We start from the raw sequence: 23,746 nt of genomic DNA, 5'->3' as shown, positions 1-23,746 counted from the left end.
GTATATAAGGTTTTTAAAATGTTTAAGAAGCTTCATTTAAAATTAAATTAAAATGCAGAGCCCCCTGGACTGGTGGCCAGGACCCGGGCAGTGTGAGTGCCATTGAAAATCAGCTCGCCCTAGGTTGCTTACCCCCGATATAGGAAAACAGCCTGCATGTTCAGAGAAAAAAAAAATGGCTGTGTAGGTTACCTGAAAAGACCATACTAGAGCATCTGGTCGTGGAGTTTACAGTCTCTATTATAAAATCAAAAAAGTGATCTGTCCTGTATCTGTATGGGATCAGTGATGTCTGGTATACTACTTGGGTGACCTAAAATGGCCATGTTTTATGGCCACTCCCTGAGGTTAGACTCCAAGTGAAAGTCTGGAAAGTATCCTTTCAACTGGAGTTTCTTAAGCTCTCGGACTTCTCCAAAGCAGACACATCTCTTTTGCCTTCTGGTATCTGAGATCACAGAACCGGTCACCCTGGTGACAAGCACTGGAATACCCAGAGTTCTTTTGTCTAAACGGCTGACTTCACATCTGCTGTTCTTATCATCTGAGTATTTTATTTTCTTTAGCCATCAAATCCTGAGGAACTACCATGTGAATGGGAAGTGAACAATGAGAACTTGCTGAGGCAGGCCATGAGGAATTCTGGGATTGTGATAGAAAAAGTTACTGTGGAGGAGATGCAAAAATCAGATGAACCTGGTGTGGCTGCTACAGAAGAACTAGAAAACGAAGAGATGGAAGCGGAAGAAGAGCAGTGTGGGGAACAGTGTGTTGAAGTAGAGCAAGTAGAGACTGTATGTTTGCATCCTGTGCTTTTATCAATTCGCTTGTTTTCTTTTCTACAGGAAATACATGAGATTCCTAACAGCCCATGTGAGCACCTTAGGCATTAGCTTCAGTGTATCTACACTTTTAATATTTGTGCACTATGTATCAGCATAGTGACCAGCAGAGTGTAATATTTTTTGTGCGTTAGAACTTGCAGTGTTAGCACCATCTGCTTCTTTGATAACTTGATTTTTCTTTAAATCAAAGGGCATTTAGCTTAGAATTTTGATTAGGAATATTGATTCCACATAATGTATGGAAAAGGCACTTATATTATGATATTTAATTTCAATAGACCGATACAGAAACAAACGGATACAAAAGTTATGTTTGCCCTCACTGTAGTGAAGTCTTCAGTGGGTCTGTTTCCCTTGAAATACACATCAAAGGACATTTAGGTAAGCCTAGTGCAAATGCTGTTCTCTCAAATGTACATATCTGAACTGTTTGTATAGCATTTGTTGTGCAAACTTTATCCCACAACTGCATGCAGATTCAATTAGCGTTTAAAACACTAATGGAGAAATGGAGGTCAGAACAATTGAGAAGAGATCTGAAAGTGATGTAAAGTCTAGGTTAAAAAATGCAAAAGCAGCTCCATATTTCAGGAGGTGCAGAGGTGACGGCTCTTCCGCACAAACTTCCCCCCACTAGTGTAAGGAACACGAGAGCTGGATTCTAGATGAACAGGGAAAAGACTGACAAGAGACCAGATCTGTGAGTGGCTGGAACAGCTCCTTGACTTGCTTTAAAAGCAAACAAGTACAATTTTTGAGCTGTATCCTGTAATGAATAGGCAGCTACTAGAATTAAGAGAATGGAGAAGACCCCATATTTATTAGCCATTGTTAATGCTTATGGAAAAATCATTCCCCCTCTTGCTCACTGCACTCCAAGGCGGGTACGAGAATGGCCTTCTGCAGAAAGTCTTTCATTTTAACCACATAAAAGGTACGGCACAGTTAGCAGCAGGACAAATGTTCCCGCTACATGCATGCACATTGCCTTGCTGTGGAGGGAGCGCTATTAAAATGCAGGGACAGATGGACTTCAGTCTTCTTGGCTTTGATACTGCTGACGAGTGCGAACTGGGTGATCTCTGATGTGGGCAAAAATACTGGGAACTGGTTTGAGACCAGATCTGCTTCATGTAAGACACAAAATAGCCATTAGATAGTACCAACGGAACCATTATCAACCTGATCTTGATTTGAACCAGGGCTCTGAAGGGGAGAAGCACCACATCATCTTACATTAACTCCCCTGTGCCATCTAGTCCCTCTGGTCAGACACGCTATAACCACGTTATTACTTTGGTGCAGTAACGATTTCAGAATTCCCTTGTGCTACTGTTGCTTGTGGTCTAAGATGCGTCTCCCTCTAGGTTACAAAGTGTTTAAATGCGAGGAGTGTGGTAAGGAGTTCATGAAAGGCTACCTGTTGAAAAAGCACCAAGAAGTGCATGTCAATGAGCGGCGCTTCCGTTGTGGTGAGTGTGGCAAGCTCTACAAGACCATCGCGCATGTGAAGGGACACAAGAGGGTGCACTCAGATGAGCGGCCATATTCCTGTCCAAAGTGTGGCAAGAGATACAAAACAAAGGTAGGTGCCTCTTTCCAAAACACTCTTGTCTGCAGATCTTTGCTCCCCAAAGTCATGCTCTGTGGAAAGTTAACAGGCTTTGTCTAACAGGGAACTGAAACGCTTTTAAAAAAAGTTTTAAATTGTTTTAAGATCCAGTGATACAAGAATGAGGGACTTAAAGTGAGGGGTAAGAATCAAACAAGTTTTGGAGAAAATTCCCTCCTGTTCTGGATGGACAGCCTGCGCTGCAGGGGATTGGTACGGCAAATAGCAGATTTGTTAGAAAAAAATGACTTGCTATGTGAACTGACTTTTTCTTTGCCAAATATGACAGTTAAGAGATCAGTTGCTATGTACAAGCATAAGTTAATCACCTCTGGGGAATGAAGTTTGCCTTCAGAAACAGTACGATGCAGTTACCTCTGAAGTGCTAGGTATAGGCTGCGGTTAGCACACTGGACCAATGTCAGCCTCCTTATAGACATTCTGTAATTGACTCCTAATGCAGTGGAGGGAATGCAGTTTTTGTCTGTTTTATTTTAGTTAGCGATCTTCAGCTGTTCCAGGAGAACTAAAGGATCCTGGACTCTACTATTAGATACAATGGCCTTGCAGCTCATCTCTCAGTAGAGAAATAGTGGGAGCTGTTTCCTCATTCAAGAATAATCTGTGTCGTACTTGTGGCAGAGGCATATTCCTGCCTTGGCAGAGAGGAAAACCTCAAAGGGGTGTCTGTTCCAAAGTCAGAACTAGAATACTCCTTGTAAGAGGCTGTTTAAGTGGTTTGTTCCTATCAGTCACTCTTCCATCGTATCCACTTTCTGCTGCAGAATGCCCAGCAGGTTCATTTCCGCACTCACTTGGAGGAGAAGCCCTACACCTGCCAGTTCTGCAACCGGGGCTTTCGGGAGAAGGGCTCGTTGGTTCGTCACATCCGTCACCACACAGGCGAAAAGCCATACAAATGTTACAAGTGTGGACGTGGGTTCGCAGAGCATGGTACTCTTAACAGGCACTTAAAAACCAAAGGTGAGATAGGGAGGCATCTGTCTATGGTGGGATTCTCTTGTGGCTTGATTTGGGCCACCTGCCCTGCTATGGCTGAATCTTAGTGATCATTTTGTATGACTCCATGTAACAGTAAACCTCTCAGATTAGTGTGACAGCAAGGCCTGCTCAAGTCACACTAAGCTAATTCAGTGGCTGATAGACCAGTCTTGTTTGAATGGGCTCTAGCTACCTTTCGTATAAGCTGTTGATTGTTTATCTGCTGTTGAGTGGCATCAAAAGGTGCAACATTTATTCTTTAAACTACTAAATAAAGCCCTTCTACATTCACCCTTCCACCCAAAAGCAACCCTAATCAGTAAGAGAACTGGTTTATGGGTAACGAGCTAGTCCATTCATCTAGTACAACAATAACTAAAAGTGGGAATCAGTGAAATCAAATTCATTGTGTTGTCTGACAGAGGCAAAAACACTGAGCTATCAGTGTTTCAAACTCTAGCTTCCATGATCTGTAAAATGCAGCATTTGAAAGGGGAGAGATCCTCTCTTCCGCACAGCTTCCACTCTGAATCTCACAATATGGGTTTGGCTATTTTATCCTGTAATTGTTACTTTCTCCAAGGCTTCAGGTGAGGCCAGAAGAAACAGGTGTCTTCATAAACTAATGCAAGTTCACCTGTCTCCCAATATCAAAGGGATTAAAACACAATAGAAGTGCCAGGTGCCAACAGCTGCTTACATCTTGTGTTCTGCAAAATTAAACGTGAAATCTACCTCTACATTTGTTTTTGGTTTCTTGACAAGTGAAATTGCCCATTATCTTACTACCTTTTTCTGTGAAATGCCATAAAGGGGGTGTGCTGTGTCTAGTTGAAGCTGCTATGGTCTGCTGGGCAAATAATAATATTCAGAACACTTGCAAATATTTACGTGGTCGACTGGATCAGCACCCATTGAGTCACACTATTACTTCTTATATATACTAAATATGTTCTAAAATCACGTTGGCATATAATGCTTCTAGAGAATAGTTACAGCTTTGCTAGGAACATAAATATGCTGAATTGTATACTGGTACAATGGCCTGGCTGCTTATGAGGGATATCAAGGAATCTTGGGATCTATTCTCGGGGTGAAAGTAACATTGAGCATTTACATGTACAGGGGCCCAGCTGCGGGGTCAGCCTCCCCCAGCCAGCCTATCCACACTGTCTGGCCCATGCTGCCCAGGACTCTGGTGGTGATTTAAAGGGCCCAGGGTTCTGGCCTCTGCTTGTGGTAGCGGCAGCAGCTGGGAGCCCCAGGCCTGTTTCAATGGCCAGCCCTGGGGCAGCTGCCCCTTCCCCCTGTTGGCAGTGATCTGGGAGGGGGTAAAAGGGGCAACTACACAGTGCTGCCATGGCAAAGTACCCTCCTTAGACATCACTGTCTCTTTCCCCCACTCCCCATCGGTGGCCCTGCCTGCAGGGTCCCTAGGGGCAGGGCTGCTGATTTGGAGGGGGAAATGGACAAAAGGGGCAGCGACGTTAAAGCACTGCCACGGTAGCACTTTAGTAGTCGGCTGCATACAGGCCAGTATCAGCGGCCACTTCTTACCAGCACCCCATACTGCCTACCTTCACCCCCTCTATTCTTATTGGGCAAGACTTTTGAAGTCCTATCTGATTTAAGCACACAAACTCTTGTATGTTCCTAGTAATTCCATTGTATTAGTTGTTGAGGCTGGATTCTAGTTTCCAAGGTAGCATGTCTTGGAGCCTAAAATTTGGGCCAAAATGTTTGGTGGGGGTAGGGAGAGACTACATAACTGCTGCTATTTTCCACCTAGCAGTAGCCCATAAAAAGTGTCATTAGGTGGGACCTAGCATTTGATTTTGGGTGTGAAAATCCTGTTTCTCTTGTTTCATAGTAGACTAACATTCTCTTGACACTCCTGAAATATCATTCAGGTGGCTGCCTTCTTGCATTGAAAGAGGTTGAAGAAGTGATGGTTTCTGAGGAAAGTCAATCAGCTGACAACTTAGCGGCAACAGTTATTTCTGAAGATCCTCATACTGTTCTAGTAGAATTTTCTTCAGTGGTGGCAGATACTCAGGAATACATCATTGAGGTAATAAGCCACTATACCAGGCTGCTAGTAACAAGTAGATAAGGAAGGGCAGATAGGAAGAAGGGCTTGTGTTCCACTGAAACCTGTGCTGTAACTAAATGCCTGCACAGTTCTGTGCATTGCTCACCTGTAATGCAATAAATAGGGGAGAAGAGTCCATCAGTCCATAGGGTGCTATGGCGAAAGGATGCTGTGTCTCTAAGAGGGGCACACCCTGCATCACTTCTGAGAAACTTGTGTTAATAAGGCCTGGAGGGAACTACATACAGCTGCCTCGAGAAAGACAGGTCATAGCAGCAGAGGGAGAACAGGAAGAATGTTGAGAGGGATCCCACACTCCAGTTGCAAAGTTATAGCATTCTTTAGCAATCTTTTGCTTTGTCTCTTTCCAGACTGCTACTGAAGAAATGGAGACCAGTGAAGCTACTGAAATAATAGAGGGAACAAGACACGAGGTAGGCTGCCAATTATGATGCTCCTTTCGGATCTTGTTGTCCATTACCCACTGTTAAGATGAACATACAGTGCCTGAAAGCCACACTAAGTATACTAAAACCCAGCTAGCTTTCTCCCCCCCCCCCCTGCAAATATGTAGTTTTGCGGACTGGACTTTATAGCCAGTGTACATACTGAATAAGTGAGGACTTCACATTAACACCATAAGATCTTTGTGAAACTTACTGTTCTCTTAATTTCACTAAGTGTACTAAAACCAAAAAAATCGTAGTTGGAACGAAGGAGTTAAATTTGATTCAATTCTGGTTGGAATTATCAATATTTCTTAACTCTGCAGTTGAGTTCCCATTCAAATGCTAACCTAAAATGAAGGTTCAGTAACCAGTTCAGCTGTGTTTCCTGTAGCTTAATGTCTCACACCTATGCTTGCACTGTAACTCCTAGCAAAAGAATACAATGAAGTATTTTTCACTGTAGAAAAATTTACAAGTTATTTGCATTCACTAGTACAACATCCTCCAGACCTCTGTCAGTCATAATTGACTGTTAAGGTGAGAGAAGCTGGGAATGAGCGACAGGGAATGGATTACTTGATTCCCTGTTCTGTTCATTCCCTCTGGGGCACCTGGCATTGGCCACTGTTGGAAGTCAGGATACTGGGCTAGATGGATCTTTGGTCTGACCCAGTGTGGCTGCTCTTATGTCATGTACAAAGTGAATTTCAGGCCAGAAAACATCCTTTCTATACTGACTTGCATAGGAGGGACAAGCACTCAGCAGGAGGCGATTGAGGTGTTCTGGAAGTTGTAGTAGTTTCCCCTGATTAGTCCTATCAATACCTGAAACCTTCTCTCCCATTCTCCTCTTCCAATGGCTTCCTGGGAAGTGTAGTGTCTCTGCCTCCCTCCCTCCCCCCCGGGTTGGAGCAGAGAGACATACCCTTCCTCAGCACTCCCAAAAGACTACAGAGACGTCCCTTAGCATTGGATTACTCAAGCTGTTTGGAACAAGTTACCAGTTTAGGGTTTTTTGGATTCAGTTCACTCAAAAAAACCTCTGAACCAGTGTTCAGGTTTGGTTCAACTTCCTGGTCGGAACTGCAAAGCTAAAGTGAGAGGCTGGCTAGTCTCCTGCTGGACACATTGTAACAAATTGTGGTTCATCTTTAAGTTCTTACACTGAGGCCATCACTCTGGTATTTGAGAACCTGGATGTGTGACATCCTCATGCTAGTTTTAAACAGTTTTTAAAAAAAACTTGTCTTGACTTCATTATACAAACTGCTTCTTCCTCAAATACCAGCCGTTCTCTAGTGCGATGAGATGTAAAGTACTCCAGCTATCTCAACTCACTAAGATGCCATACCTTCAATAAACATTTGAATTCATCTGAACCTATTTAATTGTTTGTATTGCCTCACTAAAAAGCTACCAGGCTGCAGTTACAGTTGTAGCTGGGCAGTAGTAAGCACAATACACTGAATAAGAGGAATTGTCTGGATTATTAATAAACTTTTTTCTTAACTTAGGTTGACAGTCACATTATGAAGGTTGTGCAGCAAATAGTAAATCAAGCAAACTCTGGCCACCAAATCATCGTGCAGAACGTTACAGTGGCAGAAAACTCTGAAGTAACTACTGACACTGCAGACACTATCACCATAGCAACACCAGAAAGTCTTACAGAGCAGGTTGCCATGACACTGGCTTCGGCTATTGGAGAAGGAGCTGTGCTGACAACAGAGGGTAGCATTGAGACCGAAGAAGCAACTGTGACAATGGTTGCATCAGAGGATATTGAAATAATGGAGCACGTAGGAGAGTTTGTGATAGCCTCCCAGGAAGGGGAGGTGGAAGTTCAGACAGTGATTGTCTAGGGGTTAACATATAGTGAATGGCAGACCTTAGAGCAGTGGTGGACAGCTGGCGAGCCACGAGAGTTTGTTTACATTGATTGTCCGCAGACACAGCCACCCGCAGCTCCCAGTGGCTGCGATTCGCCAATCCCAGCTAATGGGTGCTGCAGGAAGCAGCAGCATGTCCAGGAACAGCAAACCACAGACAGTCAATGTAAACAAACTGTTTCACAGCCCGCCAGTGGATTACCCTGACAGTCCACACGTTGCCCACCACTGCCTTAGTCAAGTGTTTTTTCACCAGGGCAGGCACCAGGCTCAATCAGCACTAAAGCTTGCTGTTCCAGTTGCTTGGGGAGCAGGAGAGAAACTCTTCTTAAAAATATATAAGGCAACACTTTATAAACTGCAAGTGGTATAAACTAGGACATTATATTTTTTCCTGTTTTAAAATGGAAATGCCAGTACCATAAAGACCTCTGCCTAGCTTTAAGGTGCAATAAGTGATTAACAGTCTTAATTCACACATCTAACTTTTTGTACAGCTGCCTCCAATAAAGGAATATCCTTTGCAAAGCATTTACCTCAGACCATTGGACAGTAGTGTTCTGGTACTTAAGTTGCAACTTAAATGGAAGATATGTCTTGCTCTGAGAGAATCAGATTAATAAATAACTGAAGAGTTTCTGGGCAAATTTACCACTGATGAAAGGCCATGGTTTCATGCCTTCCAACCACACTACTTTAATTCTCATAAGGCATAGTAATGTAGGTTTATCTCACAGATGATAGCCTTTTATATAGAGATCTCTGACAGAATGCATCATATCCTTGCAATGCTCCACAAGTGGCTACTCAGTTAACTTTTTCATGTATGAAGCCATACTGTACATGATTTTTTAACTGTATACAGATTTTTACTTGCAGATTGTAAATAGAATACATTTTTTAAAAAATAAAATATTTAAAGTTCTTTATGGTTCTAGTATTTCTCCTCTAGTGAACTGATCACTAGAACCACCCTGAAGAATCTCTGAAAGGAGAAGGGGACATTCTTCTCCCTTCCCCCCCAGAAGTGTACAACTTTAAAAAAATCCTCACTGAAGGTGATTTGAACTTGTCTTCAACTTAGTGCCTGAAGTCTGTGTGGCACAATCCCTCATGGGCAATGAGGCTTCAAACAAAACTAGGGCTTCAGAAGGCCACCTCCTGTTTTATTCATTCCTCCTCACAAGCATTAGCTTAACATTCTGGACCCTACAGCCCAGATCCATGATGGTATTTAGACTCCTAACTTCCATTGAAACCACTGTGTTTGGGTCAACAGCTGCATTGGAGTTGACTTTGTGGAGCTGGGCCTGGATTCCTTTGTATAACCCTAGCACAGCTAAGGGCACTGCAATCTTCCCCCTACCACTAAGCACCAATTCTGACCAACTGCAATTTGACCTATTATGGCTCCAGGGATAAAAAAGGAAAAACTGGGTTAATGTACCTCACCCCTGTCATCTTCACTGCCATGCATGGTGAGCTTGGGATGAAGACAAGTGATTCAGGAATAATTAAATATAAGCCCATCCACTCAGCTTATATCATGTATCAACTCTGCCAGAATTCAAGTCTAAGTTTTACAACACAAATCCCATACTGATTGTGGGACTCTGCAATAGTAAGGGTGGCTAAACAGCCACAATTTCAAAGACTCAGAAGATTTAAAAAAAAAAAAAAGCATGCATACTTTTCTATAAGAAAGTCCTACATTTACATATGCAAAGCAACCATACCTAAATTCTATCTCCACAGTTTTCAAAAGTGACTAGTAATTTTCAATGTGCAACTTAAGATACCTATAATTGGGTTTGATTTGCAGAGGATGGAAACTCAGCAGTTTCTGAAAATTAGGGCATAGTGTCAAACTGAGGCACTGAAACATCAAGTCTCAGCCTGTGTCACCTTCTACATACACATGCGCTTCCATTGCAAAGAGCATTGAAGGGAAGATCCAAAATAGCACTTTGTTTCCTGGATGAAATGATGCATCTTTGTTTTTTCCATAAAGCAGTAGCTTAAAAAAATATACAGTGAAACTACTTATGTTTACAGGCAGATTACATAGCCAGCATTTATACTTTTTCATTCATGCAAATGTAACTTTTTCCTGACAAGAAGAGATTAATAGTTTTCACAAGACTGTCTTAGCAAGCATACTCTTCATCATGAGGTAAGGCTCTGTCACCCATTTAGTATTTCTTTTACTGTGGCACCTAGGAGCCCCTGTTATGGGTGAGGTACCTCATGGTTGTAGGTACCTCGTACACGCACAAAGATGGCCCCCCTACTCTAAAGAACTTCCATGATAAGCCAGCACCCCTCTTAGGAAAATTTATCAATGTTACAGGGACACGTTCTACTTTCTACAAATTACAGATCCATCACAAGTACAGCCAGGGAAACATTTGGCTTAGTAAGCCAAAGGAGACCATTCTCACAGTTTCTTATTGCTTGTAAAACCCACACTGGTGATGTGTAAAGAGACTTAATTTCCAGTTCATTAAATCAAATGAAATTAAATAATTGTCATGGATAGCATCTAAGCAAATACAGAATACAATAATTTCTTAGCCCCCTCAAAGATGAGGTGGAAACAGTAGTAGTGTGATCCCAGCCTAAATTTCTGCTCTCTCAACAATTACATAATCCAGCCATACAAAAGCCACTGCCTTCCCAGGGAAGCAAGACCTAGATAATGTGTAAATCCAAAAAGAGCTGTACATGTGGTATAATATTGGATACATTCACATAGGTGTGATGAAGCCACACAACAGTAAGATTTAAGACTACGAGAGTCATGATCTGTTCACCTTAAGATTCTTTAAGAAGCCATTTCAAGGTCTTATACATTCATTTGATAAAACACTTCCATGCAGTTCCTCAAAGACTTCATTTTCATAGTTACAACAAAAACATTAGATAAGATGTGGACGTTCCTGCTGAATATGCTTACTATACTTAGTCCTTAACACACATGGAAGTTGGTTAGCAAAAGTATATTTGCTTTAATACTGTCACCCAAAGAATGTACTGATAGAAAACCTTTTAAGAAATTTTGAGCTACGACATCCAAAGAAGCTATTTTCTAAAGAGGCCTACAAGCCATGGCCTTAGTCCCCACTGTTAATAACTAGCACATTCATTCTAGAAGTTTGGCAAACACCACAGACAATGATCAGCTTTATAAAAATATATTTTACAATTGAGTCATTTAGGAAAAAACTCTTTAGCTACAGTACTTAATGAAAAGCACAGTATCATTTCAAGAGTCCTTGGTGCTGGCAAAAAGCTCTTCTTGGAGTTAAATCCTTCAGGAAAAGTTTAAAAAGTAAATATAGATTTAAAAATATGTAACTATTTCCTCATGTTTTTTTCTTTTTTTCTGAACTTGTAGGAGGTTTAAAGATTTCCTTTAAATTGACCCAAACTCCTTGAGAATAAACATTTCTGTAAACAATATGCCTGTCATGGGGCTGCAACGCCTTACAGCAAGAACATTCATATCTTCTAGATTTATACCATTCATTGGATGTTTGGTTAGTCAGGACCAGGTACAGAGTGAAACAGCAATATGCCCCCAACACCAGAGAGAGGACAATAACAAAACCAAGCATGAAGACAATTCTAGGAAACGTCAGGAACAGGTGCTGCAAAGACAGATAAAATAGTAACTTATTTTAAAGTCATAGTGTATAAAGTCCCATTTTAAAACATTTTGATTTCACTCTATTAACTACAGTATAACCAGCTCAGAGATAGTGAATCCCATATGAAGCCTTTAGTAATTCAAAGATTTTCAGGAACTTATTTTCCTCACAGAATATGTTTATGAAAGGACACTCAAGCTTCTGAATTTGCAGACTGAACACAAGACTGTGTGGGTGACCTGCACCATAAAGATAAAATAATACTGATCTAGAAGAACTTAATGGTGACACCTGGTTCACTTTTGAATTTATTGGATTTTGGTGATTTATGGTCACAGCTTTAGTATTAGTTAAAAGAAAAGAAGTACTTGTGGCACCTTTAGAGACTAACAAATTTATCTGAGCATAAGCTTTCGTGAGCTACAGCTCACTTCATCGGATGCATTCAGTGTTAGTTAAGACATTTTCCGGATTAAAATCCCACATAGGGCGGTTGTGAAGATACTACACAACGATGAATTAATATATCTGAATTCTAGGGTGATGGGTTCCATTTTAGACAGAGGAATTAATTTGGGATTTGAGAGTTGGCTGACAGAGCTGTTGGCTGGCTCAGGGCACGGAAGATAGAGATGGATTGCTCCCTATCACTCAGCCATGCTTAAGCAGGCTCCAAAGGTGAGTCTTCCTTTCTCAGCCAGAAGTATGGTGACATTAACAGAGTATGAACATTGCAGTAGTTGGTGGTGTCAAATGAAAAGAAAACGCCAGGGCAAGGTTTCCAGAGCGAGCCACGAGACCCACCAGAAAAAAATTACAGAGACTCAAAAACTCACCTAAAAAAAACCTCACCTTTGTTTAAGTGTGAGCAAAAATACTGGTCAGGACGTGTGCGCGCGCACACCCAGAGATCTTAAACCAAGACCTCTCTGGGCCAATAAAAGTTAAGCATCTCTTGCAAAGGACATCTCAAACAGTAAAGAAGGTTGTGAACTACTTTAAAACATGTGAGTAGTGTATACTGTAACTGATGTTTATAAGGTTATTTCTAGAGAGATCAAAAATTTATATTGGAGAGAACTGGTTTGGAAACTGAAGAAACTGCCATTCTAAAATATTTTTAAGTTCCTTGGAAATGATTATGCCTCTAATTAGAACAGCAAAAGTGGGTTCACTATAATGGCTCGCTCCCCCCACAAAACAACAGAACTGCTGGACCTACTGCAAGATTCTTAAAAGATGGGACTTAAACAACCCTTTTTTTCAGGCTACAAACCCAGAAGTAGGTTAAAACTCAGACATTACAGTGAGCTTACCTGAATAAGAAAGAGAATCTCAACTGCATGCTCTTGTCCCTGATCATCAATGTAACTTCCAAGCATCATATTTGATAGCAGCACTACCTTGGTTAAAAATGCTACTGTTATGATTGCAAGGTTTGCAGCCATGGCAGTCAGAGTGAAGAGGTAAACAAGAAAATATCTTATATTGAAGGCACCAATGCAGTTGTTGACCCAAACACAGTGGTGATCAAAACGATGTACACAGTTGTTACATACACCTGATCAAAAATTAAACACAAGACAACACAATTATTTGAGTTTTAAATGACCAATGAGATTTTTTATGGAGCTTAGTTTATTTTTTTCCACTAAGGAAATACAGAAACATGACCAGCATTTGCCATTAAGATATGAGAATAGCCATGTGTGTGCCTGATGACATTTGATTAGTAGAAGAGTGCACAGGAGCATACAGTGTGGTTTGTAGGAATATATCCAGACTTCTGATTCCTTCTTAAGGAATCTTTTATGGCCAGAAGACTCATAGGAGAGGAGCCAAGGAACATTTGTCAAAGACCTTTGTTACCATTAATGGTAAATGAAATGTTTCATCCTCTTTTCGTTTATTACCACTGTGTACGGATTTTCAGGGTTAAGCAAATAAGATAGTTTCAGATTATAAAATCAGCAAGAGAAACATAATTTTTAAATATTAACAGGGATTAAAACAAAACAGTTCCTCTTTTACTTGCCAGCCAAGGCTGGAGCCCAGGGATCTAGGTTTCTCCTGTTAGTGCTACCTAAAGCATCATTTGGAAGGTAGAGGGTACAGTTCTCTGCTTCATTTAAAGTGATAGGGATATCAAATAGAGCAAGAGAAACACAGAATCCTGAGCTTGGGCCTGGGCAGGTAAAAGCTTTTAATTTCACCTCAGATGCTCAACAGCTTTTCCATGTCAGGATCCAACTTGACTAGCCAGTTTCCTTTGTATGAAGTAAAATACCAAAGCTAGGCTAAAAGGTTGCTTTGCAATTTATTCCCTGAAACTAACCAAGATATGGTCTCCAGGCTAATATTCTCAGAGTAGTTTAAAGGCAGCATAGATATGTTGCTGATAAACTTGGTTTGACATCTCCCTGAAAATGAGCAATAATGCCAACAATTCTTTGCAATAATTAAACTGGATAACTAAGTTAAATGCAGGTGAATTGTGATTATCAGCAGCAAATGAATCTGGTGTAAATTGTTTTTTAATATCCTTGACAAGCATAAGGATAAAGACTCTTACTGCAGTGTTTAGATCTGGCTGGCTTTTCCACGTTGCAGGTAGGACACAGGGTGCTTTTCTGAAACATTACTCCATCGTATCCATAAGCCTTTAGAAAGGACTCCTGATTTGATTGTGTTATTGTACCTATAAGAGAAACAACATTATAGCAGCAAACTTCTCAATCAAGAAGTGCTGAATATTTAACACTGTGTGAGGCTGCTCCTGCACTTTGAATTTGTCTGCGTTGCCAGAATCATAAAGGAGACGACAGTCTTACAAAGACTGTAGTGAGTGGAAATAATAGTACAGAAGCCCATTTTTGGTGTTACACCATCTTTCCAGAGAGAAATATATTCACAGAATACTGAAGTTTCTAACCTGACTCAAACCCCCAAAAACAGGAAAATCAAAGCAAACGTTATAAAATTTGCTCACCAATGAAGTAATAGCGATGATGACTTTAGAGCTCTGGAAAGCAGATGAATGCCCTACAAATACATCATCTTCCCTGGCTTTTTATCTCCAAAGCCTGATCAATAAATACGTTCCTGGTTTTCAAAACTCTTCCAGGACTTTTTCTTCACTCTACCACTCTGTGACTTTGTATGCACCTCTTCCCGGCTCACTCACTCACTCTAACCAAGCCAATCTATACAAACAGCAGCAACTAACAACATAGCAGTGACTGGCAGATCGAGTACTCAAACAGAAAAGTGAGATGATTTGAGGAAGGTTGCCAAGTAAATTAGTGAGTGACAGCCATGAATAAAAACCCAGTCTTCTGTTGGGACTCCCGACTCCTTTGATTTAACCACAATATCTGCTTGTTATACAGAAATACACTGTGTGGTGAACATGAATATTCCTGGCATTGGAGCGTGTTACTAAAATACACCAAAAGCAATTAGCCCACTTTCTTCCTTATTAAGAGCTAATTATGGCAAAGTGTTATTTAAAAAAAAAAACAACGCACAGCTGTTTTTTTCAGGGCAAGTGCAGAGAGTACATTTCAAACTGTTCATCACTTATTTCAGCACTTCTTATTTGGAGCATTAAAGAAATGGGGTTCGTTGGGGCCATTTCTTATCTACCATCCAATGGAACGAATTATCTATCAGGCATGACACACAGAGCATTTCTGGGCAATTACATGATACCTTGGGTGGTGGGAGAAAGCACCAGGTCAAAAGCAAAATGACAATTGCCCAAGAAAGGCAACAATTTAAAACAAATATGAACTTACCAGGGTTGGTCACAGAGCACAGAATGAAAAACCCCATATTCACAGCCAGCAACAAATACGGCAGCAGAAGGTAATGAATGCTGAACTCTAGCTGTTGGCAGTAGCCAAATACTTCCCAAGTGTATTCACCATAAACTGCCACTTGTAAGGCTAAATGCAGGACAACGAACAGGCGACTTCTGTAATGAAAAGGGAAAAAGACAGCTTAATTCACAATCAGTGCTCTAAATACAAGATAAGCATCATTCAGAGGTGACATTTCAGCAGCAAAGGCTCTCTCATACTCAGGAAGAGCTGCTATCGGGCTCATGGTCAAACTAACTTCTCTAACTGGGATTCCCTATTGATAGCACGCAGTCTAGCCAACTGCTGTCTTGCCTTTCTTTCTTTTTTTAAATAAAAAAACCCCACCACAATAACACAGCTTTACCTAAACATAAGGAGAAATCTCAAGGCTGGAGTTCCCAAAATTTACGATAATTCCAATATTTTTATGTCTTTGAGGGGGTGCTCTAAGTAAATCTCACCAAAATGGACCCTCATGGGCACAAAAGTGTGCCACAGGAACAGGCTGATTCTTAGACAACACTTTGGTGCTGACAGAGATTCACCTTGATCCCATGAACTGCTTTGAAAGCACTGAACAAACAAAATATTAAAGTAAAATTGACCAATTTGGCAGCCATAAGAGAAAGGAAGCAGCACTATGAACAAAAGAGCAGCATACTGGACGGTTAATGATAGCAAACACTAATTCACACCTAAAATCATACTGTATATCCCATTAGGTGGGCCATTTAAACTGAGTCAGTGTGCCATCTCCCTGGCATTTTGATACTCAGATACATCTTGCTGAATCTGTGCCTCAAAATCAGTGCACCCATGAAGTGGGGGAATTACTATGGATTGAGGGAAAGATGTGTCTATTAATTAAATTTCGCTGTTCCAGAGTAATCTGGATGAATACCTGTATTATCAGTTTTACAGCCTTAGCAATATGTGGTTTACTATAGCCTGAATTCTCAACGACAGAAAAGCTCTATTCTATGTTCTTATACCACCTTTACCACCATAGTTTGAGCACCTGCCAGTAATACATTAAGTGACGTGACTAACATCTATCCATGTGGTTCACTCTTTCAGAACTATGGAGCTATGCTATGTAAAGTTTGCTTAAATACTTTTGGACATCCATTCTCTCAATAGCAAGCAAGGGAGAGAGAGAACAGCACAGCTAACTTTAAAGAGAATATGTAGTCCCAGACAAACATCCTTGCACCTCTAAGAGCAATCTCTCACAGCTTTGTTGGCACCAGTGGGAGGCTGCCACCGATAATGATCAGAAACAGTTCAGGAAAAGGATGTCAAAGAAAAAAGAAGTATGGTACCGTGTGTGGAAGAGCCTGTGAAGCACCCTCTGTGTTGCTCTTTGAAGCCATGTTGGGATTACAAATGAAGATACCTGGAGCAAATGAAGATACCAATCTGAATCGCACATCACTTTTCCCTCTTTGTGGTGAAAAATTCAAACAAAAATGATATTTCTATAGCACCTTCCATCTGAGGATTTCAAAGTACATTACAAACATTAGTCCACTAAAGTCTCCTAATTCCTCTGAGGTGGATACTGTTATATCCACTTTACTGGGGGGGGGGGGGGGGGGGGGGAGAAGAGGAGAGAACTGATGCACAGAGGGCCAGTTTTTTAAAGGTATTTAGGCACCTAAAGATGGTGATGGGGTGTTCAGAAGCACCTAACTAAGTTGTTTTTTCACCCCAGATCTTTCCAATTCTGGGAAATTTTAAAGATCAGCTGTTTGAGTTATTTGTGATTTTAAAAAAACCTTAAAGATGTTCTGTTTTGTTTAAAAGGAAAGAGCACCTTTAGGCTGAGAATATGCATGGAAAGTTTTAGCCCAAAATAAGAACTTTCATAGAGTTGAGTGAATGAAACCAAAGGGTTATAATGAAAGTCAAGAAGCGACCAGGAAAGGTGTGATGCTGAGAATATACAGATTGATAGCTTCATGTTTTTCTAATTGTCAATTCAAAAACAGCCATAAACAATTAAGGAAAAAACCTGTCTGTTCTCATTCAGTGACATGCTGAGCACACTCAGTGCAGTCTCTGTCTGCCAGGGAGAAGATGATTTATCTCTATAGCAACACACCTCTCCACCAATGGTGCAAAAAGCGCAGCAGCAAAGCAAAATTGCAATATGTGGGGGGAAAAAATTGCACTAAGGCCTTTTATCTTACATGTGACAAGATCACAAGCCAGACAAGTCAGGCAGGTTTGGGAGGGTTGGTAAGTATTCCACTTTTAACAAGTCTGCCTCATACTACAAGACAGTTCATGGAAAATTTTTAAAAAACAGGAGGCTATATGCTGCTGTTAGAGGGGCATTAGAAAAGAGATATAAAAACAACCCTCTTATGCAACTTTCAGAATCTGACTTTAAATTAACTGTATGAAAATGCGTTTACTATCCTCTAACTATCATTGCATCCAAGAGAAGACAGAAGTAAACACCCCATTTCCTCCCTTATGTAAAAATTAAGGTGGCATAAGAAGCTTGTGTGTTTCAGAGGGCTCCCCCCGCACACCACTGAAGTAAACAGCATTCAAGTTAAACCAAAGCAAAAAGGCTCTTAAAAATGTTGCCTTTCGGTGTTACGGGAGCAAGATGATATGAATGTGGAAAGAACCGCATACAGACGCCAACCATTTTGCTCCAATGAACACTGACAGCATGAAAAAAAGAACAGTGGGATGGACGCTGACCTGCCAGAGAGCTAGAAACAGCTATGGTGTGTGTAAGTAAGTCATTTTATATTGTTCAAAATCTACATTTGAGGTGCTTAAAATAATACAACCAGTCACACCTTCAACAAACCGGTGGGTTTATGCATTTTGGACTACAGTCAGAAACCAACCAATTTTTTTAAAGATACAGTTTATACATAAAAACCCCTTTAAAGTTACCCTGTAATTGTTTAACTTTGACATTTTAACATTTTATTTCTTTGGTGAAATGTGAGTACTTCTTTTACATCATAAATGGAATTTGTAATATTTAGTTTGTTGCATAAACAGCACGGCGATACACATTTTAAGTAACGAAGAAATACAATCAACAATTTGCCCAGCTCCCTTTACTGGCAAAGTACAATAATAAAAGTCAAAAACTGTTCATAATCATGTAACTAATCTTAAATGTATCTAGTTACTTCACTGACTTTTCAGATTTTTCATTCTCCTTTCCCTGCTTATATTACTGGGCTATTTCTTTTCATTTAGACAGATCTGAGAGGAATATTTTTTTTATTCTTGTTCTGATTTATTTGCAACACTCATGATTTTTTTAAACCCCCTTTTAAAGAAAAATGCCTCATATAGCTAAAGGTCTTCATTCTCCTTATTTGTTAGCATTTTCTAGCAAATAACATTGCATACATAATACTGAGTAGCATTTTTGAAGTATTTTTTTTTTTTTAATTAAAATTGCAGTTGTGTATGACCCATTTGCTATATTCTCTCAACTAAAACAGCTCTTCAATTATTTTCATGTGAACTACAAATATTGTACATGTATGACAAGTCAGGTTTCTTGCTCTGTGTGTGTGTGTGTTTTTTTTTTTTTTTAAGAATAATTATTTTGCAGTGCTATTGACCAAGTGTAATTTTTATATTACAGAACAGCAAGTTCTGTTCTTACCCCATACAATGGTTATTCCATGAAGCAACAACATTGGTTTCAACTACATTTTGTGGTGGGTTCAGAGCCCTGGAAACCTTTCATTTATCTACTGAGCAGGTTCAGCACAGTTTGCTGTAACACAAGCCTCCCAGTCAATGTGCCTCACCCTGAAGCAGAGGAACCCCAAGACAAAGAGAGGGAGGAATTCAGTCTCCATGGCCCACTCAGATTTTAGTGTCTCTGCTGAGACTGATTCCAGTTCACAGATGGCATGTAGAGTGACCTCATTTCAGATAGGTCATTTAGACTTTTTGTCACCACCAGCTGGGCTACCAGCTTTGTGCATCTCTGTGTGCAGGATGACTGACAGATGAAAGACACTGTATCTCATTCCTGATCCCGGCTTGCATCTAATTAGAGGGGTATTCATACGGCCTAATGGAAATGTCCATAGTAGGTCTCAAAACCATTGAATTGCTACCAAAATTCCTTGAAAAAAAACACCATACCAAGGAATACAGACGTGGTTATATGGAATAGGCTCTATCCCAGTGCCCCCCCACTCTCTTCATGCAGAAGACAGCTGGAGGATCCACTAGCAGACAATTTTCCCTTGTTCTTCCCCCACATCTCCAGCCTCTTTCTGCCCCCGCCCCCAGGACGCTGCCACCTATCAGTGGGCCTCCTTACATCATCATTGCTCAAAAAACCACACCAGTTCTGCTAAGAGCGGGCCCACAACCAGCAGAGGATGGGCCAGGATTGCCTCCCAAACAAATAGGGAGCAGGCTCTTTTCTGTTTTCAGAGCATTATGGGATATACATAGGTGTTGCAAGAAACATGCTTAAATCCATACAAATTATGACCCTTTTCAGAAATTTAAGTTTCAGAGTAGCAGCCGTGTTAGTCTGTATTCGCAAAAAGAAAAGGAGTACTTGTGACACCTTAGAGACTAACAAATTTATTTGAGCATAAGCTTTCGTGAGCTACAGCTCACTTCATTGGATGCAGAAAGCATCCAATGAAGTGAGCTGTAGCTCACGAAAGCTTATGCTCAAATAAATTTGTTAGTCTCTAAGGTGCCACAAGTACTCCTTTTCTTTTTGAGAAATTTAAGTGTGGCGCCTAACACAGCCAGCCAGTCACAGAAAGACAAAGCTGAAAACCGGAGGCTCAGTTTGTGCTGGCTGTACTCATACTCAAAACTGGGGAGACATGACCATAACATGATATGAATATGACCGATGTTAGACTCCTTACCTGAGTTATACAACTGAGGCCTCTTGCAGGAAAACTCTGTTTCCTTCCTGAATAGATGCAGACTAGAACAACGCTAGCCAGAACTAACAGCAGATAAATTATGAAGAGAGCCAAAAAGTCCATCCTGAGCCCTGCAACAAAAAAAAGCAGCTTATTGGCGCTACCTATTGCTGTGTGTACCTAGCCTCTATGCGCTGGTATCTAGAATTAGAAATGCTGCACAATATTTATCAAAACATTTATAAACAGTAACCAATTCTGATGGAAAGTAGTCCTGGAAATCTCCGCAAATACTCTGGCAAGGCACAGACTAGGGCAAAGAATCGAGTTCAAAACATTACTTACGTATTTCTATAGAGCTCTAATAGTGTGCATGAAGTATTTTAGAAGCGCCTACAGCCAAAACAAGGAGGCATAACTGGCTTCAGCCCCTTTAGGGCAGTAATCCGTTTGTATTTACACCCAGCCCAGCATAACATGGCTCAATGCAGACTGGGGCCAACGGATGCTACTGTAATAAACGTGGGGAAACTCAGAACCCTGAAGTCTAGACAAATACATTGATTTTCATCTTTGGTTTAAAATGTACTCATCTGCATTTATCACTCTTACCTTGTGTTCTGTTTATTTGTTGTATCCACCTGTTGTCACTTGTCTTTTACTTGGGACTGTAAGTTATTGGGGGCTGGAACATCTTTTTGTTATGTGTTTATATAACGCCTAGCACAATGGAGCCCTGACTGGGATCTATGGGTGATATCACCATGTAAGTGACAGTACTAATCTGTCATTTGAAAAAAGTGTACAGATATTCTAGATTTAAAAAAAAACAACATTTCGGGTCCCTTTTAATACTAGAAAGGGAAAGGAAGAGTTGCACCAAGCTCTGTTTAAAGCCTGATGACACCTGCAGTTTTGCATGGCACTGACAAGCCATCACTTCTACTTGCTTAAGCCTCAGGCAGGTTTGTTGGACTTGCGGTCGGCTCCCCACCCTGCTAGGCCCTTTCGCGGCTCCTCACACGCCGGCCGCAGGGACCACGCTACCGAACGCCAGCCACGGCGACACAGTCCCCCGGAAAGGCCTTCCTGCCCCAGGGCCCGCGCCTGGAAACCGCTACACGCCGAGGGGTCGGATCAGGCCACTGGGAGCAATGGGACACTCCCGGGCCGGGCCGGGCGTCCTCACGCGCGTCCGGGCTGTTCCCGTAGACAGCTCCCCCTCCCGCGGCTCGTACCCCCCCCCCTCCCGAGGCGAACCCCCACCCCGGGCCCCCTCTTGCCGCGGCCCGAGAGCGGCACTGCGGGGCTGGGCTTAAACCCCCCGCCCCCCGGACTCGGCAGCCCCCCCCCTCCCGGGCTCGGGCTCGGCAGCCCCCCCCCGGGCTCGGGCTCGGCAGCCCCCCCCCCCCCCCGGGCTCGGGCTCGGCAGCCCCCCCCCCCCCCGGGCTCGGGCTCGGCAGCCCCCCCCCCCCCCGGGCTCGGGCTCGGGCTCGGGCTCGGGCTCGGCAGCCTGGCGGACCCGCGCTGACCGTGTCGGGACCGGCAGGGCGGGAAGCGACTCGCCCAGGGTCACACAGGGGCCGGCGGGGCTCCCGGCCGGAGCGAGCCCAGGGGGCCCAGCCCCTGAGCCGGGGCCCGGCCCCTCAGACGCAGCCCGGCTCTGAGGGAGGCCTCCGGCGCGAGGACCCCCCCGCCAGCTTCACGCCACGCCGCGCCAGGTCTGGCTAATCGAGCGCCGAGCAGCCGGCTGCTCAGGAATCGTTTAGTCACGGAGGGGTCGTTGCCAAGTAACCGGGAGGCTCCGAGCCCCGCCCCTCGCTGGGAAGATTCTTGGGGAGGCAGAGCCCGGGTCACACGACTTCTAAGGGTCCCGCCATGACTGACCGTTATTACAGGACCGGAAGTTCCGGTTACTAAGACGTTATGCAACCGGAAGTTCTGTCAGCCCAACCGGAAGAGCGTTGTCTGCTGAACCAAGACCATTGGAGCAGTGGCTCCCACCAACCAAGTTTAATTTGTCCCGGTCTGTCCAAACGGCCCGGGAAGTGCGGTGTTGTCCTGGCATGTGGTGCGAGGACAGTTCACTAGCCTCACGCTGGCCTGTGGGATGATGTGGTGAGGCTGATGCGCTGCCCAGTGTATGATGTCGCAGCCGATGCGTGATGTCACAACCCGCTCTGCCACTGCCTGGTGCTGGCACAATCCTCACACCACCACCCGCGGGGCGAGGCTGTTGCCAAGGCTGCGTGATGATGCCACAGTCTTCAAATCGCTACCACTGCATCAACAGGCCACCCCCTAGCAGAAGGAAGCTGTTTTGTTAGGATTCTGCAAGGTGCCATGCCAGCATAAGAAGGACACAGGCATAGGGGCTGGAACTAGGGGTGCTGCCACACCCCCTGGCTTTAAGTAGTAATAAACCCAAATAGATGGTTTCCGCCGTCAGCACCCCCACTGTAAAAATTGTTTCAGCACCCCTGGACACAGAAATGAGTGATCATTCAGGGATGGTGTATCAACACATCTGAAATGCAGGAGGCCCTAACTGTCTCATAGGCTGGATGCAGGAGGCTAAGCCCTGTGAAACTTGGGACTGGCCCACAAATTTCAATCTGAATGGAAAAATTGGACAGAGACTGCATCCAGTGGGATGGAAGTGACTTCTTCTGAGTAGAGACCAAGACTGTCATGTGCTTTAAGGATTAAAGACAGTTATTCTCATTTTCTAAGCACCATGCCAGCTAATTATAAACAAAATAACATAATAGCAATAAAACAGCAATAAATTGGCAGCCAACAATAACAACAAGAATGATCAAAGAGGAGGTACAATCTGGGAAATTAAAAATACTTGTATTTATTGAAGAAAAAAAAAAGAACAAATGATCCAGTCTGACCAAAAAACCTTGGTCTGAGGCATGCATCTGTTTCATCTCCACACCCCTGGAATACCTGTTCAACACCGCACTGTGTAATAATGGCATCCAGGACATGGTACTTCTTCAGGTCTGAAGAAGAGCACTGTGTAAACTCAAAAGCTTGTTTCTCTCGTCAACAGAAGTTGGTCCCATAAAAGATATTACCTCACATAACTTGTCTCTCTAATATCCTGTGACCAACACTGTTACAATAACAGGTCATGTTACTTATAGTTCAGTGGCACTGGAAATTGTACGGAAGTCCTGCAAAATGGTAGGTTAATAATCCAGTCGGTGAACTGGTTGGTAATGATGCTGTGATTTATAACCTAATAATGTTCCTTTACGCCTTCAAAGTCCAGAACTGAGATCTTTTTGGTTGCAATTTATTACTAGTGCAATGGCAAAGCCCAAATCTTTTCCCCAAGTCAACCTCCCTGCTGTTGGAAGCCCTTCCCAATTCCCACTGGTTGTGCACAGATCATGAGAACTAGACAATAAGAGCTGCCATACTGGGTCAGACCAATG

General features: G+C 42.5%; 3 protein-coding genes across 16 annotated transcripts in view; 2 read left to right on the top strand and 1 right to left on the bottom strand.

Moving 5' to 3' along the window:
* E4F1 (E4F transcription factor 1) overlaps window positions 1-23,746 on the top strand; it is a 31,414-nt gene that overhangs the window by 7,107 nt on the left and 561 nt on the right. For 5 of the 6 annotated variants that reach the window (XM_037911267.1, XM_037911268.1, XM_037911266.1 and 2 more), the window contains exons 8-14: window positions 567-794; window positions 1,124-1,226; window positions 2,213-2,430; window positions 3,243-3,441; window positions 5,370-5,530; window positions 5,923-5,985; window positions 7,515-8,814. In XM_037911267.1, coding sequence (XP_037767195.1) covers window positions 567-794; window positions 1,124-1,226; window positions 2,213-2,430; window positions 3,243-3,441; window positions 5,370-5,530; window positions 5,923-5,985; window positions 7,515-7,862 — 1,320 coding nt within the window. In that variant the 3' untranslated portion in view covers window positions 7,863-8,814. Of the gene's footprint in view, window positions 1-566; window positions 795-1,123; window positions 1,227-2,212; window positions 2,431-3,242; window positions 3,442-5,369; window positions 5,599-5,922; window positions 5,986-7,514; window positions 8,815-23,746 lie in introns of those variants that run through there. The other variant, XM_043524338.1, reaches the window with a different exon arrangement.
* ZDHHC4 (zinc finger DHHC-type palmitoyltransferase 4) lies at window positions 11,068-22,190 on the bottom strand. Of its 4 annotated transcripts, XM_037911275.2 has the most exons (8): window positions 21,830-22,190; window positions 20,910-21,044; window positions 20,298-20,428; window positions 16,725-16,798; window positions 15,337-15,515; window positions 14,112-14,237; window positions 12,856-13,100; window positions 11,068-11,539 (listed from the first exon to the last, which is right to left on the bottom strand). In XM_037911275.2, the coding sequence occupies exons 3-8, from the start codon at window positions 20,418-20,420 to the stop codon at window positions 11,255-11,257; spliced, it is 1,032 nt and encodes a 343-aa protein (XP_037767203.1). In that variant the 5' UTR covers window positions 20,421-20,428; window positions 20,910-21,044; window positions 21,830-22,190; the 3' UTR covers window positions 11,068-11,254. The 4 variants fall into 4 exon arrangements, with proteins under 4 accessions (XP_037767203.1, XP_037767205.1, XP_007058636.2 ...); XM_037911277.2 differs by lacking the exon at window positions 20,910-21,044 and having other exon boundaries at window positions 21,830-22,061; XM_007058574.4 differs by lacking the exon at window positions 21,830-22,190 and having other exon boundaries at window positions 20,910-21,552.
* Window positions 17,045-23,746, top strand: part of LOC102948041 (Grid2 interacting protein) — a 104,662-nt gene continuing 97,960 nt past the window's right edge. For 2 of the 6 annotated variants that reach the window (XM_027821051.3, XM_043524333.1), the window contains exon 1: window positions 17,045-18,152. In XM_027821051.3, coding sequence (XP_027676852.2) covers window positions 18,032-18,152 — 121 coding nt within the window. In that variant the 5' untranslated portion in view covers window positions 17,045-18,031. Of the gene's footprint in view, window positions 18,157-22,076; window positions 23,493-23,746 lie in introns of those variants that run through there. The other 4 variants (XM_043524332.1, XM_043524334.1, XM_043524335.1 and 1 more) reach the window with 4 other exon arrangements.

This window comes from Chelonia mydas, chromosome 10 (assembly GCF_015237465.2).
Source record: "Chelonia mydas isolate rCheMyd1 chromosome 10, rCheMyd1.pri.v2, whole genome shotgun sequence".
Classification (NCBI taxonomy): domain Eukaryota; kingdom Metazoa; phylum Chordata; order Testudines; family Cheloniidae; genus Chelonia; species Chelonia mydas.
This window is presented reverse-complemented; position numbering and strand designations above follow the sequence as displayed.